General features: G+C 43.0%; 1 protein-coding gene across 2 annotated transcripts in view; it reads right to left on the reverse strand.

The window, feature by feature from the left end:
• Nucleotides 1–17,355, reverse strand: part of MAP3K20 (mitogen-activated protein kinase kinase kinase 20) — a 90,668-nt gene that overhangs the window by 4,573 nt on the left and 68,740 nt on the right. For both annotated transcript variants that reach the window (XM_062604816.1, XM_062604817.1), the window contains exons 12-18: nucleotides 17,177–17,221; nucleotides 16,223–16,253; nucleotides 15,974–16,113; nucleotides 14,742–14,804; nucleotides 13,652–13,744; nucleotides 2,570–2,686; nucleotides 962–1,036 (exon numbers count right to left, since the gene is read on the reverse strand). In XM_062604816.1, coding sequence (XP_062460800.1) covers nucleotides 962–1,036; nucleotides 2,570–2,686; nucleotides 13,652–13,744; nucleotides 14,742–14,804; nucleotides 15,974–16,113; nucleotides 16,223–16,253; nucleotides 17,177–17,221 — 564 coding nt within the window. The remainder of the gene's footprint in view (nucleotides 1–961; nucleotides 1,037–2,569; nucleotides 2,687–13,651; nucleotides 13,745–14,741; nucleotides 14,805–15,973; nucleotides 16,114–16,222; nucleotides 16,254–17,176; nucleotides 17,222–17,355) is intronic.

The following is a 17,355-nucleotide window of genomic DNA, read 5'->3' on the forward strand; positions in this document are numbered from 1 at the left end:
CACTAAACTATCCCACAAGGGAACTTCCACTAGTGCCTGGGCGGCAGCAGCATTTTCCAGATAAAGTCTATTCTGCAAAACCACTTAGCCAGTTCTCAAGTATTTTTAGACTAGATAATTTTGGCTGGTATTTTGTGATTATGCTAAAAATGTGGTAGTGAATAACTTTGAATTCATGCACCATGTGGAGGAAAGATCTGAAGGCCTTCCTCTACAAACACAAAAATATATTTTACTGGTTATATTAATGTGAGTGCCATATGGGCAGTGCTTTCTGCTAGAGGGACTAAGCAGGTATTTTTGCAGGGGAACCCTCCACAAAAGCTTAGTGGAGTATCAAGCTCTTCAGTTTGCTGTTAAGGGCCTATGAATCCTGTGAAAAACTTCAGGCTGAAAGAAAACTACTGTTCTTCACTTCTGAGACAGGCAAGCAAGGTCCTGTCTCTCCATCGCTGCTTGAACCCTTGCTCAGGACAGAGCTGGAATCTCAATTATTAGCCTTCTTGTGATACACAGCATTGGTCTTCATAAACACTTTTGTAAGGAGCTGCAAACTGTTTTTACAAAGGCTAATTTCTATCACATAAAATGGTCTTCTGGGTTTTATTTATCTTTATTTACTCATGACTTCTTATTTTATTTCTTCTCCTGTTGTTTCTCTGCTCTCCCAGTCAGCACTTTATTGGAAAGGTAAAAACCAGTCTTTTCCGGTAATGCAAACAACACTGACCATTGCACTTCAAGCAAAAGAGGTTTTTGTCCTTGAGAAGAAGAGCTGTCCCAGGCAGCAGTCTCTGTAAACTTCATTCATCTTTTGCTCTGAACTTTAGTTTTACAATTAATTACAGGCTGCTGAGACATGATTATAGGCTATAACAAAGCCAGAGGATGCTATTTCCACACCTCCCATGTAGGTTTTATCTTAGGTAAACAATTTTTTAACTTGTTTCTTAGAGCTTACCTCGTATGTAACAACACATTCTACAGACTGGTGCTCTTCTATCCCCACAATCCATTTCTCCATTACAAACGGTGGCTGTAAAAAAAAACATGGTGGGAGTTTTATAAGGTGCTTTTCATCTCCTGACTTGTTTCTGACACATCCCAAAGATATTTCAACATTTGCTTTTTCATCCATTTCCATACTGTTAACATCAATACTTTCCTTAAAATCTTATGAGACAAGCAATATATTTTGGAATATGTACCTCCTTTTTTTTCCAAAAGCAAACTGAGAATTCTGTAAATAACAGACAGTAGGTAAGACAGCATGGAATGTTTTCATGAGGGCACAAACCTTTTTCATTTTTGTGCATGTACAGGTTTTATTCTGCTAGACTTACAGAGGCCAGCAAGAACAAATATCTACAGATCCTTAGAGATATTTCCTCACAGATATAAAAATGTGAAAGTATGTGAAAAGTTAATGTTATTGTAACTGGTTATTAGTTTATTTAATCCCTTTTTTTTTCTTTTAAAGGAAAAATTTAAAATGGCCAAGATGAAAATTAAACAGGACATAATAATAATGGTAGTAATAGTAGTAATAGTAATAATAGTAGTAATAATAATATCACAAGTGCTGTTCCAAAAGTCACTAACTATAAAAACAGTATGAGCACAAATTAAATACGAAAATCCTTTTTTGACTCTCATACTCTCGTATCACATTTTCCTTAAAATTCTGACTGTTGATGATCTGATTTTCAGATTTTCTTGTAGGAAAAAATAAACAAAGGTTCCCCCCAAATTTAGCCAAAATATTCAGAGTTAAAAGCATTCAGGAGTTTGGGGGGTTTTGTCAGTGCGCATTAGAGCAGCATTCTAATTGGCAATCAAGCTGTATATTTTTCCATTTAGAAATTTATTTTGTGAGCTATTATCAAGTGGAGCATATTAATAAGAACAAACAATTAAAATAACAGCAAACAGAATGCCCTCTGCATTAACAAAGCCTCTGTTGCTTACGGTAAAAGCAGTCTAAATGCTGGCTGGTAACTATTTGCAGGCAGGTTTTGAAATAAGGTAAAATGCCCAGTGACGCTGAATTGCAGATGTTCAGTGCTGCACTGTCTGCTGAGGGGTTTCAGTTTTTGCAGCCCATCGTTGCATGACAGAGGGAGTTTTAGAATGATGTTAAAGTTTTAAACCTGTGTTCAAAAAAAAAAAAAGAAAAAAGAAAGAGGGGGGACACCCAAACCCAGAGAAATCACATGAAGTTTCAACCTGGAACATTTAAATCAGTTTCTTCTCTTGAAAAAGAAAGTAATTTTTTGAACATTCTTTTCTTTAAAAGGGGTAATAAATTCAGAGGATATAACATGGAATTAAAAGAAGAAAATATAAATTAGTTCCTTCTCTTATTTTTCTATTGTTAACATTATTGTCAGCTTAAAAGAGAACCAAAATACCTAACTCCTATTATGATACAAATCTGTTTAAAATGTGCATTTTATTTAAAAGCTGTCAAGAGACTGAGCTTCCGCAAGCACAAAAGTCGACTGCTGTGGTATTTTAATGTCTTTGTTTGAGATCTGTGAATTTGTGAAAGCTTTAAGGCTGTAAATACCTTTGTCATCTTTAAAATCTCTACCTCAGGTAGGTTAGTGTTGAATGTCACATCTTTTATGTAGGTTATCGCAATTTCATCCCCGTCCATCTCCATGTACATTTTCCATTTACAATCCTATGAATAATAAAGAAAGAAAGCTGGATTGTTAGAATACAAATAAAAAACCCCCAGCAAAATGAAACAAAACTGAAAGCCAAAACAACCCAAAACCCAATCCTCATCCTAAAAAACGTAATCCTGTGGGGGAAAAAATAACCCAGTTAGGGAGATAAGGAACATGTACATATTTTAGGATATGCACATTTTCCTAAATGTGTTGATAGTAGAAAAAGTGTTGATAATGGAAAACTCATGGGTTCTCTTGTTCGCTCTTCTCTTAGCTCACCCTGGGAGACAGTTGCCACACTGACAGGTCTGGATGTCTTTAGAGGTATGGATCCCCTGAGGGGCCCCAGGAGTTAGGTTCACCCATCTGGATGGAGCTGTGCACACCCAGCCATTGGTGGGGGCACAGGGCAGTGGTGGGAGCTGTCACTCGTGGTCACAGCCAGTGCCAGCAGCCAGACCTAAGGACAGTGAACCCAGGAACAAATGACCAGAGTCAAGGAAACTCTGAAGACACTCGCTCAAATAATAGGCAAGAGGATGCTCAATTATATCAGATATGAAGTGCCCAGCGAGCACTGAGCACCCTCAACTTCTGTTCACCTCTAGCTGCACTATTAGTTATAAGCAAGCTCAGTTTAGAAGATAATCATAGCGACTCTAATAAACCAAAGCAATGAAAAGTATCCTTAAATCATCCCATGAGCTGAACATGGGGCCAACACCCAACACTTTGCACAGGTGTGAGCCTGCAGAAGCTGACGGCTCTGGCAGCATCCTACAGGACATCCCTTGCGGGCTCTGACTGCTGGGACTGAGATTCATGCTTGTTGCCAGGGAGGCTCCCACTGTGGGGCTGGAGACAACCCGTCCATGGTGCAAACCAGCCAGCATTTGCTGATGTGTCTGGGGATTAGATACTGTGCAGTGCACTGAGCTCCTCCAAAAATCAGTACCCCGAGGGACAATAGGGCTGCGGTGAAGCAGAGTGTCTCCATCTCCGCGCAGGCAGGAGGGGATGTGCCCTTCACAGAGACAGGAGCTCCTCCAGACATGCCAGGGGCTCAGCAGGGTCTGTGCCCACTGTGTACCGCTGGCCGGGCAGGTCAGGTCTCAGTGATTGCGGGAGGCAGTCTTCTACCCTGCTCTGCTCAGAAAATGCAACAACTGTCAATGGGGAGGGACACAGATGGCCGCCTACGGCCAAGGGCTTGCGTAAGCAGCTATTTGCACACACAAATGTACAGCAGCCTAAAAAGTATCCGTTCGCATATGCGATTATCTGCTGGTGTTTGCACGTGCATCTCTCATAAATGTAACGTAGGAGCTCAGCCCTCAGAAGTCTCAAAGCTTTCAATCAGGCATTGAATTGGCAATTCTAAGATAAAAGAAAACTGGAGCATAATCACTTCCGAACCGCGACAACAGATTATGCTTATGAAAGCATTTGGCCCTGTGTGTCCATCTGTCCCCATTGAAAGCTTCCATGTTTTACGAGCAGAGTGGACGTATGATTTGGGTTTTGCATTGCCCCAGCGCGAGTCTGAGTGATGGGAACTGCGGTCCAGCGGCCAGAGCACCAGACCAAGACTGGGGGGCACTGAGTTCAGTTTCCTGTTCTGCCATTGACTTCTTGTGAAACGTGGTAAGGTGCTGCAGTTGCCTTGTGCCTCTGTTTCCTGTATCTGTTTGCAAGACCTCTTTCTGTGCTCCTTTTTCAGGTTGTGAGCTAACCCAGGGCTACGCCTGTCCCTTCCCAGGTAGGTACAGCATGATGCACTGGCCCTGACATCATCTGAGAACTGTAACTGAACAGCAACAGCGAAGCAAGCTGTCTTTGACTCCTCCTTGCCTCTCAAACCGTGCTCCTCTCCCTGCCCACACTGTCCTCATTGCCAGAATTTTGCAGGACTTCCTAAATTCACGCTACTTGCGTTCCCCACTGCAGATCAAACCTAAGGTTAAAGACAAGATGCTTGATGACACTTTTAACACCTGAGCCAAGGAAACAACAAAGCACTGACATAACATACTATCCTCCAATTAATGCAGCACATATCCTGTCACGAGACCAGTGCCACGCACCCGAGAGCTTGAGCTGCACCTTGTGCCAGCGCTACCGTGCCTTCACAACTCAGAATTTTGTGCTGTTCACTCACATCTCCATACAGACCCGATCTGACAAACCTGAGCTCACTTTAACAAGCAACATAAATAGAGCGACCATCTCTAAAGAAAAGGCTGGCAAGCTGTGTAAGCCCAGGGTCTGGCAGGCAGTGGGCACCTGCCAGCGCCCGGCCCCTCTCCGGATGTGCCGCGCATGCAGGAGCCCTCTTCGTGCGGTAACGAATCAGGCTGCCCCACGCAGCTGTGGATGCAGGAGCCCTGCACAAACACCGCCTTCCCCAGCTCTGAACTGCCGCTTCAGAGACAGAAATGCACTCTCCTGTCCTTCAAATCCAGCCCCCAAACCTCCGGTCCTCCTTGGAGTCTTCTCCAGCCTCACCATGCAGATACCACAAGGGCAAGTTACCACGCTAAGCATAACCTGTCTGCTCACTCAAAAACACGTCAGGTTTTCGTTTTGTATTACTGTAAAATCATCGGTGGAAAGAGGAAAGAGAGAAAGACGGAGAGAAAAAAAAAGGGAAATAAAGAGGGGAGAGAAAGGGAAGGAGAGTCTGGGATAAAGAATACAAAAGACAAAAAGAGAGAAGGAAGGAAGGAAAAGGAAGAAGACAGCAGCTAGGTGACTTCAGAATCAAGTCACTTGGAAAATACCTGTGATATTACTTATCTAAGATAAAGATGTGGCTACTCCTCTTACAAACTTGGTAACCATTTTGTTAATCCCACAGCAGGTACTGCAAGATTGGTGTGCTGCAAAGAGACGTATTTTCCTGTTTTTCAGTCGAGTTCTAGGTTCTTATTTAGCAATGAACAGGAGAGAGATGCTCAGTCACTTAAGCAAAAATTTGGCTAGAATAACCAAGTACACAATTCCAGTTCTTTGATGAATTAGAGCTGTAAAATTTCCTGAATTGAAACTACATTTAGTGCCAGATGTATGTGGGGAAATAATCTGGAAATGGCTCGTTCAAAATGCCTGGTTGATAAATATACAAGTCCTTCAAAGAGATTTTGTAAGTCAAGAATTAAACTATCTCTCAGTATGTACCTGCTGAAATTTGATGTAAATAAAGAATTTCAAGGTTTTGTTTCAGAAAAAAAATGGCTAGTTTCAGACCTGAGAGGCACGACCAGCAAAACTTTGTGTGAAAACCGTTTCTGAATAACCCTTTGACAAAGCCAATAAATCAGCAGCCTCTGCAAATGGTTGTAGAACAAAAAAAGCACAAATCACACACAGGTATTTGGAACCACTTCTCCTCAGATTCTGAACAGAAAATAAGAACACTTTAAAAATTAAGCCTCCAGCTTACTGTGGTGACAATACTCCTTTAACCCTGTATGCGCTAAGATCTGCAGCAAAAACCAACAGGGGAATGAAAAAGACCAGGCACAGGCTTTAAACAACAAACATGCCTCCTGCAGCAACAGCATAGAACTCTCACTGGGGAGACACCTCATTTTTCCAGGAGGCCCAAATCCAGGATTTGTTTCAAAATCAGTGGTTGCAATAAACTTCTTTTTTTTGTTGGTTTGTTTGGTTTTAGGACTGAAGAAAAAAAAAAAGCCACGGCACTGTAGCAGGCAACTGGCTATTAGAAATAAAGTAGGATGTAATGCAAGATGAAACAAGTATGAAAAAAAATTGGTCATGCTGGTACTAAAAGTAGTAGCATGTTGATGATTTAGGTCCCCAGAAGCTCCTTTACATTCTTAGCTATTATCTATCTCAGCTGCTGAAACCTGCTGTTATAAAGGCATTAGAGTTGAACATCTAGTGACAGCACTTGGGTTATTTATCATTATGTATCACCCTGCTACACTATATTTTATTATTCTGGATTTAAAGGAAGATAACACAATTATGGTTAATTTGCTTCTCTTCTTTATATATATAGTGTCATGACCCACCACAGCTTTGTCCCATGAGATATTTTTAACCAAAAAGAAATCCACAAGAAACTCTCCCTAAAAATTCCATTAATAACCTCTTGTAGCGTGTATAGGTTGCAGGGTCTGGAACTAAGAATGTTTTAATCTCTTCAGCAAAACAATGTCTCATAATGATGTACAGGACTATTGCTGCACTGATGAAGAATCATACATAATTCAGCACCTTTCACTTGGCACCACTGTGATATCCTCATTAGCAGTGGCTCACAGTGGCTGTCAGATGGTGTCCATGCGAATGCAGGCATTATATTGTCTTTGAGATGTGCAGCTGCTTCCATGACACTGCCAGTATATAAAAACATGACGCCAGTTTGTTTTATTTAGTGCTAAACCTTCCAGTTTGTAAAAACAAGGCTGACACAGAGCCTGACATGAGGCAGTGAAAATAATTAGCTCTCATTTTCTCAGCCTCCTATTTCCTTCTCCCCGCTGTGTTCTCTTTCCACTAAACCACCACATGTCAGTCGAAATGGGAGGCAATTAGTGGGCTCATTTCAGTCCCCACAACTGTGCTGAAAAGAAAGTATTTATGATGGCACAATGAACAGCTGAAAGATTAAATAACATTTGCCTTTTGAAAAGAAAATGACTTCTAGCTAAATGGGCAATTTTTGATTATTCTCAAACAAGCTTAGAGTAGTTGGTTTTTAAAATACAAGAAAGGAAAATGAGTCATTTTTAGGTGAAAGAATCAAATAAAACTTGACACAGTAATGCAAATAACTGATGTTTTATTGCAAAATATGTAAATGTGTTATACCCTTAACAATGGCTGGTGTCTCAGGTCAGGGCAGGCTGTTGCCAGCCAGACTCCAGCAAGAGAAGGTGGCTCCACCGCCGGTTTTATTTCAGCTGTGCAGGCAGAAAAAAACAGGGGTGGGGGGGAGGCCTTCGAGAGAGATGGTCTTAAAACACACAGAAACAAAGCAAGTGAAGGATATATTTATGCTATCAGTTGCCTGGGTGCTTCCTCCAAAAGCCAGAGCCCTTACTCCCCCATAAGGCAGCAGGCATCAGCTGGCTGCAGCTTCTCCTGGAGAAGCAGGAGGCCTTTCCAACAGCTATACAGACCACCCAGTGGTACAAAAAAATGTCTGTCCCTGTCCCCTGACAGCACCTTTCTTTAACATCCAGTGCTGTGAAGATCTGTGCTGCCACAGAGGGCAATGTAATGGTAAGTACTGGGTGCTGCTTCATGCTGGGGACTGGTGCCCTGAGAAGAGCAGGTTGCAGCATCCAAGACAGACAGCTCTGCCATAACAGTGGTCCTGAGCCTTGCCATAGTGTTTACTAAAGCTGCCCTTGCCATGCGATCAGGAGCAAACAGGGATTGCTCTGGTCTCAGTCATCATCATCCACACAAGCATCCTACTTGTGACAGTGGGACTGTAAAGGTGGAAGCATGAAAAACACAAGACCCTTGCCTAAGGGCTGTGTGGGTGCCCTCCCATGCTGTCTGAGGCAGCCCTGTCCTCCAGTGGCGTTTCCCATGGACCACTCATGGGAACAACATGCGGGAGCCCTGCAGGCACCATGTGCCACCGAGTGACGTGGCCCATGGTGAGGGGCCATGTGGAGGCTACAGCTCAGGCACGGGGGCTTGCATGATGTCAGCCATGGGAACAAGGGTGGCAGGAGCTTGGGATGGCAGGGACGCTGCACAGGGGACTTACCAGGGACAAAGGCTCTGTTTCCAGGCTTTTGTCTAGAGAGGACATGCCAAGCCTACAGACCATTGGGAACTGGTCTGTGCTTTTGCAGACATGTCTGTGAACAAGGCTGTATGTGTGAGAGACAACGTGGGGAAGGCAGCAAGTTAATTCAGAGTGGCCAAGGTATAAAAATAAAGCTTGAGATTAAAATTCTAGAAAATCAAGTGAGCAAGTTAATAGCTGAAAAGACTACATGACTCTTCAGGATTGTGGAATCATTGCTGATGTGAATCCCTGGCTCAGCACTGCCTACACAAGGATTTTAAAAGGTGTTGATTTGAGTTTGACCTCAGTTGTATATGGATGCTACAGATAGAGCAATCCCAGTGGAGGTAACAGAGTTATACCAGCTCCACCTCATGTAAAAGCAATACATGGCCCCAAAAAAGCCTCTTTGAAAGAAAATACAAGGAGCTCAGATCACCTGCACTGAACTTCTAACACCCTACCAGTTCTTAATGGTGCTGGTTTTATTTAAACATGGCTGGTTTATTGTACAGGTTAGGTTTTTGTGTTTTTTTTTTCCCCTTCACAAAATATTCACCCATTTACTGATTAGTTATTAGAATAGGAGCGAATCTATGAAAATAGCACACAAGCATAGCTACTCTGATTCTTGCATTAACTATTAGCCTTTAGTAGTGAAAGCATTGTGCTTTGAGATGTAATTAAAGAGAGAGGCTTCAGAAGATGAGGTTTTGAGATAAGGTTAAGTAACCCCACATTAGAAAGTCAAGGTACTTGCATGTATCATGCAAAGGAAGGGTCAGATAAATCCAATTCCTCTGCCAGCTTTACTTGCTGAAGTGGGATGAAGCACCTACAGAGCATGGGGAGTGTGTACAACTGGAAAACTATGAAACTGGAATCTTCAGTTCTAGACTTCAGCCCTTGCTTTATTTTTTGCCACATTCATAATGCGAGGAGTACCTCGCACAGCAAATTAAACTGGTGATGTTACATCGTGTCTGTCTGAACTATGCGTTAGGAAAGAGGGTTTATGAGTGTTGATGTAGTGGAAGGGTGGAGAGGAAGAAGCAGCAGAAATGGTCTCAAAGCATTTGTGAATTTCATTCCAGTTACAACTGCTATTTCAGTACTGTTTTGTCTGGTGCTGCCACCATTTTGCCAGCCCAGGTTTTTCCACATGTGGAATTGGTCACAACATCTCTCTAAAGTAGGCTTAATATTATAGTCACTTTTGCACTACACGTTCAAATAAGAGAATTAAAGTATATCCCAGTTTGGATATTCAAGGCTAGAAAATAGTTCACACAGTTAGCAGGTGGTTTTGAAGAGGCTCTGCTCCTTACCTTGTCAAATGGAAGGAGAGTTAACTGGGGGAAAATAAGGCAAAATGGTGAGCCAACTTCAAGGCTTTGTGTTCGGATATAGGTCAGATTGTGCCACACGTGGTAAAAAATTGAAAACATTCAAAGGCATGGTGAAATCTGCCCTTTTGAGGACCAAAACTAAAGAATGCATCAACAGGAGACAAAAAGACTGTGAACCATCCTTCTTAAGAGGTTGGGTGATTCATCAGTGTGGAGCCGACACAGCTCAGACACCTTGCCCTGATTGGGAAATTTTAATGAGCCACCTAGGATGAGAAAGCCATTGAAAATTCCCTCTGCAGTTCTACAAATCAGCTCAAGCCACAATTGCCAGGGTTTGTTTTTTTACCCTCTTTGGTATCTTGGAGTTAATTGGTGTGTGTATGTGTGTCCCCTTTTTTTTTCCAATTTGTAGAAGAAATTCATATACAGTGTCTAAATCTTATCACCTTTCAGCTCAGTGGGAATTGTGTACAGAAAGGTCATTAAAAGGAAGTGAATGGAAGTAACCACATAACTCAAACTACAAGAGTTGGAAAGAAACCTCTAAAAACCAGGTTAGCTTTGCAGCGCTCACTCCTGATGCATTCAGAGAGCACAAAGGTCAACTGAGCTTTCATAACCTCCAAAGATAAAGCGAAAAGGGAAGGCAACAGTAATGAAATGACTGCATTTGTCACCTGGTGGAAACCAACCTCATCCCACTAGAAGATGCAGTTTAAATTAGATAACAAATCTGAGGCTGGTAAAGGTGCGTGCTAGGAAGTCCATGTTTCATTCAGTGTACAGGCACGGCTGAACATCCAAATGCCATTCTGAAGTATATTCATCAGGATCCTTGCTAAAAGGTGCTGCCATTCCAAAGGCCCTTATGTTTCTGTCTGCCTATAGGGAAGGTGCACTGCCTGTACTGACACGGCTTGCTGCAGTGCCAGGGAGAGGACCGCTGTGCCCTGAGGAACCATCTTCACACCTGAGACCATGCTGTGCTCTGACCAGCCAAACACATCTGAAGTAACCTGAACCCGCAGATGGTTCTGGGGTCCTGGACCAGCCCATCCAGCACTGTTATGCCCTGTGGCACTGCATGTCGAGGCTGCACCCACACCAGAGCTTTAGTTCAGATCAGGAGCTGTGCTTTTGTCCCATGTATCTGTCCTGTCCCACGCTCTGGAAGAGCTGCCTCCAAGAGCATGGACAGGCTTGCTTCCAGGTGTGACTACTCCAGAAGATGCACTACAATGACTAACAGGAACTGAGCCCAGGAGACCAGTGCAGAGCCAGCCTGGGGTGAAACCTCCCTGCACGACCTGTTCCTCTGCCCAAAGCACTTGTGCTGTGCTGCACCAGCTCCCAGCTGAGCCTAATAGCCTCCCTTGATACACAGAGGTCTAGCAGCCTACACATCACCTGGGGAACACATGTTCTCAACTAGTAACCCAGATTTGCGCTTATTGCCTCTTTTTCCTCATGGCTGAAACAGGAGAAATGCTTCTTAGCCAGGCAGCCACTTATAGGGGCTGATTAGGGTAAAGTTCCTTTGAGAGATTTATTTTTAAACTGATGTAGGCCAGCTTTTTAGCTGTAAAGATGGTGGAAGGTATGACCCCAAGTGCTTCTGCTGACCCAGTTTTACAGGAACAGGCACCACTCTTTTACAAAAATGGGACAGTAAAAGAAGTTTAAACCCTTCAATCCTGGTTTACCCAGTATCTCCAATTCATTCTGGAACAAACCTGGACAGCAGCAGTAGTTGGCTTAAAGCAGCCTCTAGGGGAGCTAGAAGATTGTATCCAGGGATTTTCAAAGCAGCAAGCTGGCCAAATTTTCTATATTATATGTCTCACGCCGGTCTTTGTTAGTGTTATGTTTAATGCAGATTACCTTGCTCACGTTGGCCCTACCATCCTGCCCAAAAGCTCTGTCAGTCTACTCCTTCCAGTCCACTTTTTAAAACTGGCTTAGCTGCAATGCCTTTCAAGGCAGGTAGGAGTTAATAATGAGCAGATCTCGGACAGAAGCTTCCAGCCCAAACTCAGGTGACAAACTATGCATTCCCTGGAACGGCATCAGGAACACGGGTCCTGCGGTGGGGTGGGTGCCAGGGAAGGCATGCCTGGCATGCACCACAGCTGCGAAGGGAATGGATGCCTTAGGAAGGGACCTGACAGCACTCAGAGCAAAGAGGACCAAACAGGAGGTCATGGGGAAGGCAAAAGCAATACAAAGCACTCTCAGTTGGCATGTCAGAAGCCTGCAAAGGTTATGTTGGCACCATTGAACTAGCCCCATCCTCTCCTAACAATCCAGCTTCTTCCCCATAGAGTTTGTCACACTGTCTCATTTGCAAAATTTGCCATCACATCTAAAATATCTGCTTGTCCCCAGACTTAGCAGGCATTAGTGCAACCTAAATTTCTCTCCAACACTCAAAGGTCTATTCACTCCTCTTGCTCTTTCCTGGAGAGGTTGCCCACCTCCCTGCATTACAGCTCACAACCCATATTGGAAATGGAAGGGAGATACAAGCTATTTCATGGACTTTTAGTTCCTTGAAGAGTTGCACACAGGGGAGAAAGATGCACACGGGGGAGAAAGATGAACACCTACAAAAGAGCAGCTGTACAGCACCATAAGCTACATACATTGAAGAACACTGAGACAGACTAAGTAATTCACACAGTGATAAAGATTTTTCATAGGAAAAAAAAAAAGTGCTTAGGATAAAAGAAACAAATGAAAAAGGGAAATCTCCAGACAAAAAGCAAAAAGCTTTTTCAAATTGATGAAATGATTTCAGTACGAGTCCAAGTTCCTACTAAGTACAAACCTAAATGCTTTCTCTGCAAGCACCACCAAGTACAGAAATCAAGAGACTTCCGCAAACAATATGCCCTGAAAGCAAAGTAGCTAGATAAGACAAGATGAAAGTCAGCCACCCACAAGTTTAGGGTGGACACACAATGCAGATTTGTCAAATACAAAAGGAAACAAATCCTGCTGTCACAACCCCTGACTCTCACTCAGAAATGCTTTGCGCACCATTTCCACATAGATGATTAATTCTAAAACCCTTGAACTCAGAGTCCATGGCAGGCTGGATAAAGAAAACAAAAAGCATGGGACAAACCTCACTCTCAAGAAAAGACAACGTAGTGGAAAGGCTTTGCTGGAGCATCTGGAGTCGTCAATGCTCCCATTACCCAGGGCGTAACAAGAGATCCTTGAACCCGCTCGGCTTGGAGCTGAGGTTTGATTAGGATGTGACATGCTGGTAATTGCCTTTTACCAGCCGCTGCACAGTAGCTCTGCCATCTGCAATGTGCTGCACCTACCCCTCCCTCTTTCCCCAGAACCAGGAGTGCACAGTCACCACCAGGACCAGTCCCATCCTCCCCAGCTGGCAGCCACGCACACCACGTGTTTTCCAGACTCCTCTTGGTTGCGTGAAAAGATAGCACCTTTCTACCGAGACAGAAGTCTGCCCACTAACATCAGGTGTGTGCCACTGCTGAAGCGTGAATGGGGTTTTTTTGCATAAATGGATTGTTATTTCACACCCATTAGGATAAAAGGAACAAAATGAAAGCCCAAATTACAAATATTAGAGTTAAAACTGTTCACTAGGAAACAAAACCTTTCTGTGCTGCTCTTTTCTTCCTCGCCTGCTCTGGGGTGCAATTCTCCATCACTGATGTAGCCCCATTTTCCACCTTGACATTTTGTCAGTACTTTCCAAAACAAGAGGACTCTCACAGCAAGTTATCTTTTTGTGTCCAGAATATACCAGACCCTCTGGGTAGTGACTGCTAACCAAACCAACCGATCCAGCACGCGTAGCTTACCTTTGGACCGCTTCCCGGCTTTAAGTGATAACCAAAAACGAGTTCAAGATTCACTACTTTCTCTATGTTCTCTTCAGCTCCACCTGCAGAATCCTGCCAGAAAGAGGCACGGTGAGACTTCAGACCTACCACAACCTCTTGGGAGACAGGAGAAAAGCCTTTGGTGGCAGAAAGGATTTGCCTTTCAGATGCTGGAAGCCTGGCAGGCAGCACGAAGGAGCCATCACTCTGCCCTGATCGCACTGCTCCAAGAGGGGCAAGGGGCTTTACATGGGTTTACAACGCACAGTGGAAGGCACCTGGGAGATGCTGCGTGATTTCTGCTCTTGGCCAAGCCACTCCAGTGCAGCACAGTGCTGCTGTCAACATCATGGCCGCCACTGCCACTGGAATGACAGCCAGCACGGCACAGCAGCAAAGACTCGACTTTCATTTACCCCTTTGGGGAACAGAGTTTCACTGTATGTAAATTAAGTGGAATTCACTCTATAGATGTGCAATAAATTATGACTCAAAAAGCTACTTCAGGGTCTAGAATTGCTTGATTAGCTCGCCAGATTAAATCAGGCAACTATCTGCTCTGGCAGCCCTGAGGTTCCCAAACACTCTCTCCCTTTTGTACACCTCATGTTACTGATATCAGAAAACCAACAGGCTAACACAAGGGTGACCAGACATTGTAAATCATCCTTCTCTCCTGCAACATTAGCAAACTGAGGAACGACGTGCTCATTCTGGGCCAGGGCTCTGGTGTCCTTCAGTGGTGAGCAGTTGGTGGCACCAGTCAGAGGAATGGCTCTAAGAGCAATTTCTGATTAATAATAGCAAAGGAATTGCAACCTTTAAGTCTTTGAATGTAATACTACCAGTTCCATGATAAAATATTAGAGCCTCCTTGAAAACAACCTTTATTATTCTATTACTATTCCAATGTTACCCATCACTGCCGTTGACCTTCCACATTTATCACAAGCCTCTGCAGGAACTGCTGCTTCACCCTCCCATGAATGGTAGGGAAGTTGAGACATGAGAACAGTAAAATATTCATACAAGCACGAGAAGCACTTCTTATATAAACAATGAGACTTGCCTTAATTAATGGTGGAAAATGAAACAGATTTAGGTAGTCATGGGTTAACTTCTCAATGGCAGTCTAGGGAAAAAAGAAATCAACAAAAACAGATGAGAGGTATTCAGCACCTCATACTGCAAATACCAGCATGAAAAACAGCATAGCTCCCTATGCACTGTGTTTTCCATTGTGGATACATCAGGGCATGTGCGAAGAGTTTAAAATACAGCAGCGTTCTGGAAACTGTCATGGTAGATTGGCCCCATCTCGCATTCAGAATCAGATCCACTTAATCAGAGAAAGAGATGTTTGGGGGGTTGCTTTGGTTGCTTTTACTTACGCTCAATCAACCCAGGAAGCTGAAATCTTTCATTTTGGGCATTATTGACTTTATTAAGTTTCAATAATTTTCCCTGTAGGAAATGTAAATTAAGCATATCAGTAATGGTGTGTGGCATGGAAAAAATGGCTGATGAGAAAAAGGGGAATAAATCTGTGTGACTTATGAAGCTAAATTTGCAGGACTAGCAATTACGATACAAGTATCTCTTACTAGTAAATCGTGGTATAAAATCATTGAGACCCAACAGAATTACAGATGCTGCTTTTAGAGAAATCATTTTCCAAAGCTGACAGCCAGGAAACTGAACTCTCCTGTGGCTACACTATTAATACACTATCACTGCTGATGTGATTCCATTCTCCAGACCATGATTATCTTAACTCATTACAAACATTTGATATATAAAACACCATAAAACAGAGCTTTAAGAGAAAAGCAACCTGGCTGTCAACAAGCCTTGAAGTTGCTTTGTTAGTCAAAGCATGTTTTAAGCTACAGATGAGTTGTGAAAGTTGAGAAGTTTGGAGATTTCAGTTCAAATAACTGCTCTCAAACCTGCTCCTCCCTCAAAGAGAAATCTCTGGGGAGAACTCTCTCTGAAGATACCCAAAGCTTTCTGCCAGGGGAATAGGCAACTCTTCAGCAGTACTGATGACCCAGTGCACAAGGTAACTAAGAACTGCAGAGGAGTGTGAAGACCACAGCATATTTTCATACCCCATAAAATAGTCAGGTTGCTTTGGGTTTTAGATCCATATGAACCTGTAACTGCTTTCTTTATGCCGCATATGCTCTCTATTTAGACTTACAACTTTTTTTGTTCTTAATACTACCAAAACCCCATAGACTCCTTTCTTAATATTCACACTGTAACTTACTGCAACATTCAACGTATGCTGTTAAATACCTTTAAATGGATGATATGTCCTCTGGAAACAATTCCCATGTCCTTTAAATCCTCTTCTTCTAGAAGAAGCAATCGTTTCCCAGTGATATGATGTTCCTTAAACAAGCTAGCATATACACTCATTTCACCAGAAGCATCTCCTTAAGATAAGAGAGGTTATTCAGAAATCCATAGGGTGCTTTACTGGAGGGAGAAAAAAATAAGCAAATGTATGTATATTCATACATGTGGATATGAAGGCACTTTTACCTTTCCTCGTAAGTTGTTGCATCCAGAAAAACTGCAAAAAAGAGGAATCAGTCTTGAAGTTCACATTATCGAGATGGTGCATTACAGTCATTTGGAGCTCACAAGCGACCACTCTTTTTTAAAACAAAAAAATTAAGTATTTCTACCTTTGGGTTAGAAGACTCCAGATCTGCCAATTCAAGTAATTGCTTTTATGTAGCTTTTAGAAACTGCTTCTATTTTGCAGCCACCTTCCTCAGCTTATCGTTATGAAGAGCAATAGAAATGACTGGAACAGAAGCTTAGTGATCTGTCACATGCCAAAGGGGCTGAAGTTAAGGAGCCAGGGCTATTATGGCTTTCGCACTGGCTTTCCACAGTCCTTCAGTAAATGTGAGCTAAACAACCCTGTGAAGCACAACACACAAGGAGCGTGCTAGATGGGAGATTAAAATCACTGTGACACATCACTGTGCTGGAGATAAGTCATTCATGTTTCATGTTTAGCCTTTTAACTAAATAAAAAGGTAAAAAGATTTAATGCCATTATTTTATATGAAATCGAGATCCCATACCTTAAAACCCCTCTAACTTTCAGTTAATTGCAATCCTGGTGGCACACAGTGGGATAAAACCTTCAACCCCCTTTTGTCCTGTCTAGGACAGGTCTTGTATATATAGGTCTTCAGGCACTTCCACATTCCTTAAATGACCACTCAGGAATGCCCTCCTGGCTGCTGACAGCTCCCATTAATTCTGGACACTGGAGAATGTGGCTGTTTTATGGAGGTTGTTTGAGTTCTTAATTTCCCGATGGACATTTTAAAGCCTTTCTGTGACAGAAGTTCACCAAACAGACAGCAGTAAACTCTCACATAGACGTTCCGATCCGTCCTTCCCTCCCTCCGTACCCGCTGTCATTTGTTAGAAAGCTCTGGCAGCACAACGGTGGCCACATTAACACAAAATACTCACCACATCTTCTTCGGTCCATGCACAAATATCAAAGGAGGGCAGCAACTGCGTGAGAGATACGAATTGAAAAGAAAACCATCTGACCATTTTTCTCCCCTTCACCCAAATTTTAATCTGGTGTCCGATTTTATGCAGTCCCTTTACTCCTGCAAAGGGAGGACTTCAGGCTGCAACTCACA

This window comes from Pezoporus occidentalis, unplaced genomic scaffold (genome assembly GCF_034315485.1).
Source record: "Pezoporus occidentalis ecotype Australia unplaced genomic scaffold, CSIRO_AGI_Poc_V1 ctg88, whole genome shotgun sequence".
In the NCBI taxonomy this organism is placed as follows: domain Eukaryota; kingdom Metazoa; phylum Chordata; class Aves; order Psittaciformes; family Psittacidae; genus Pezoporus; species Pezoporus occidentalis.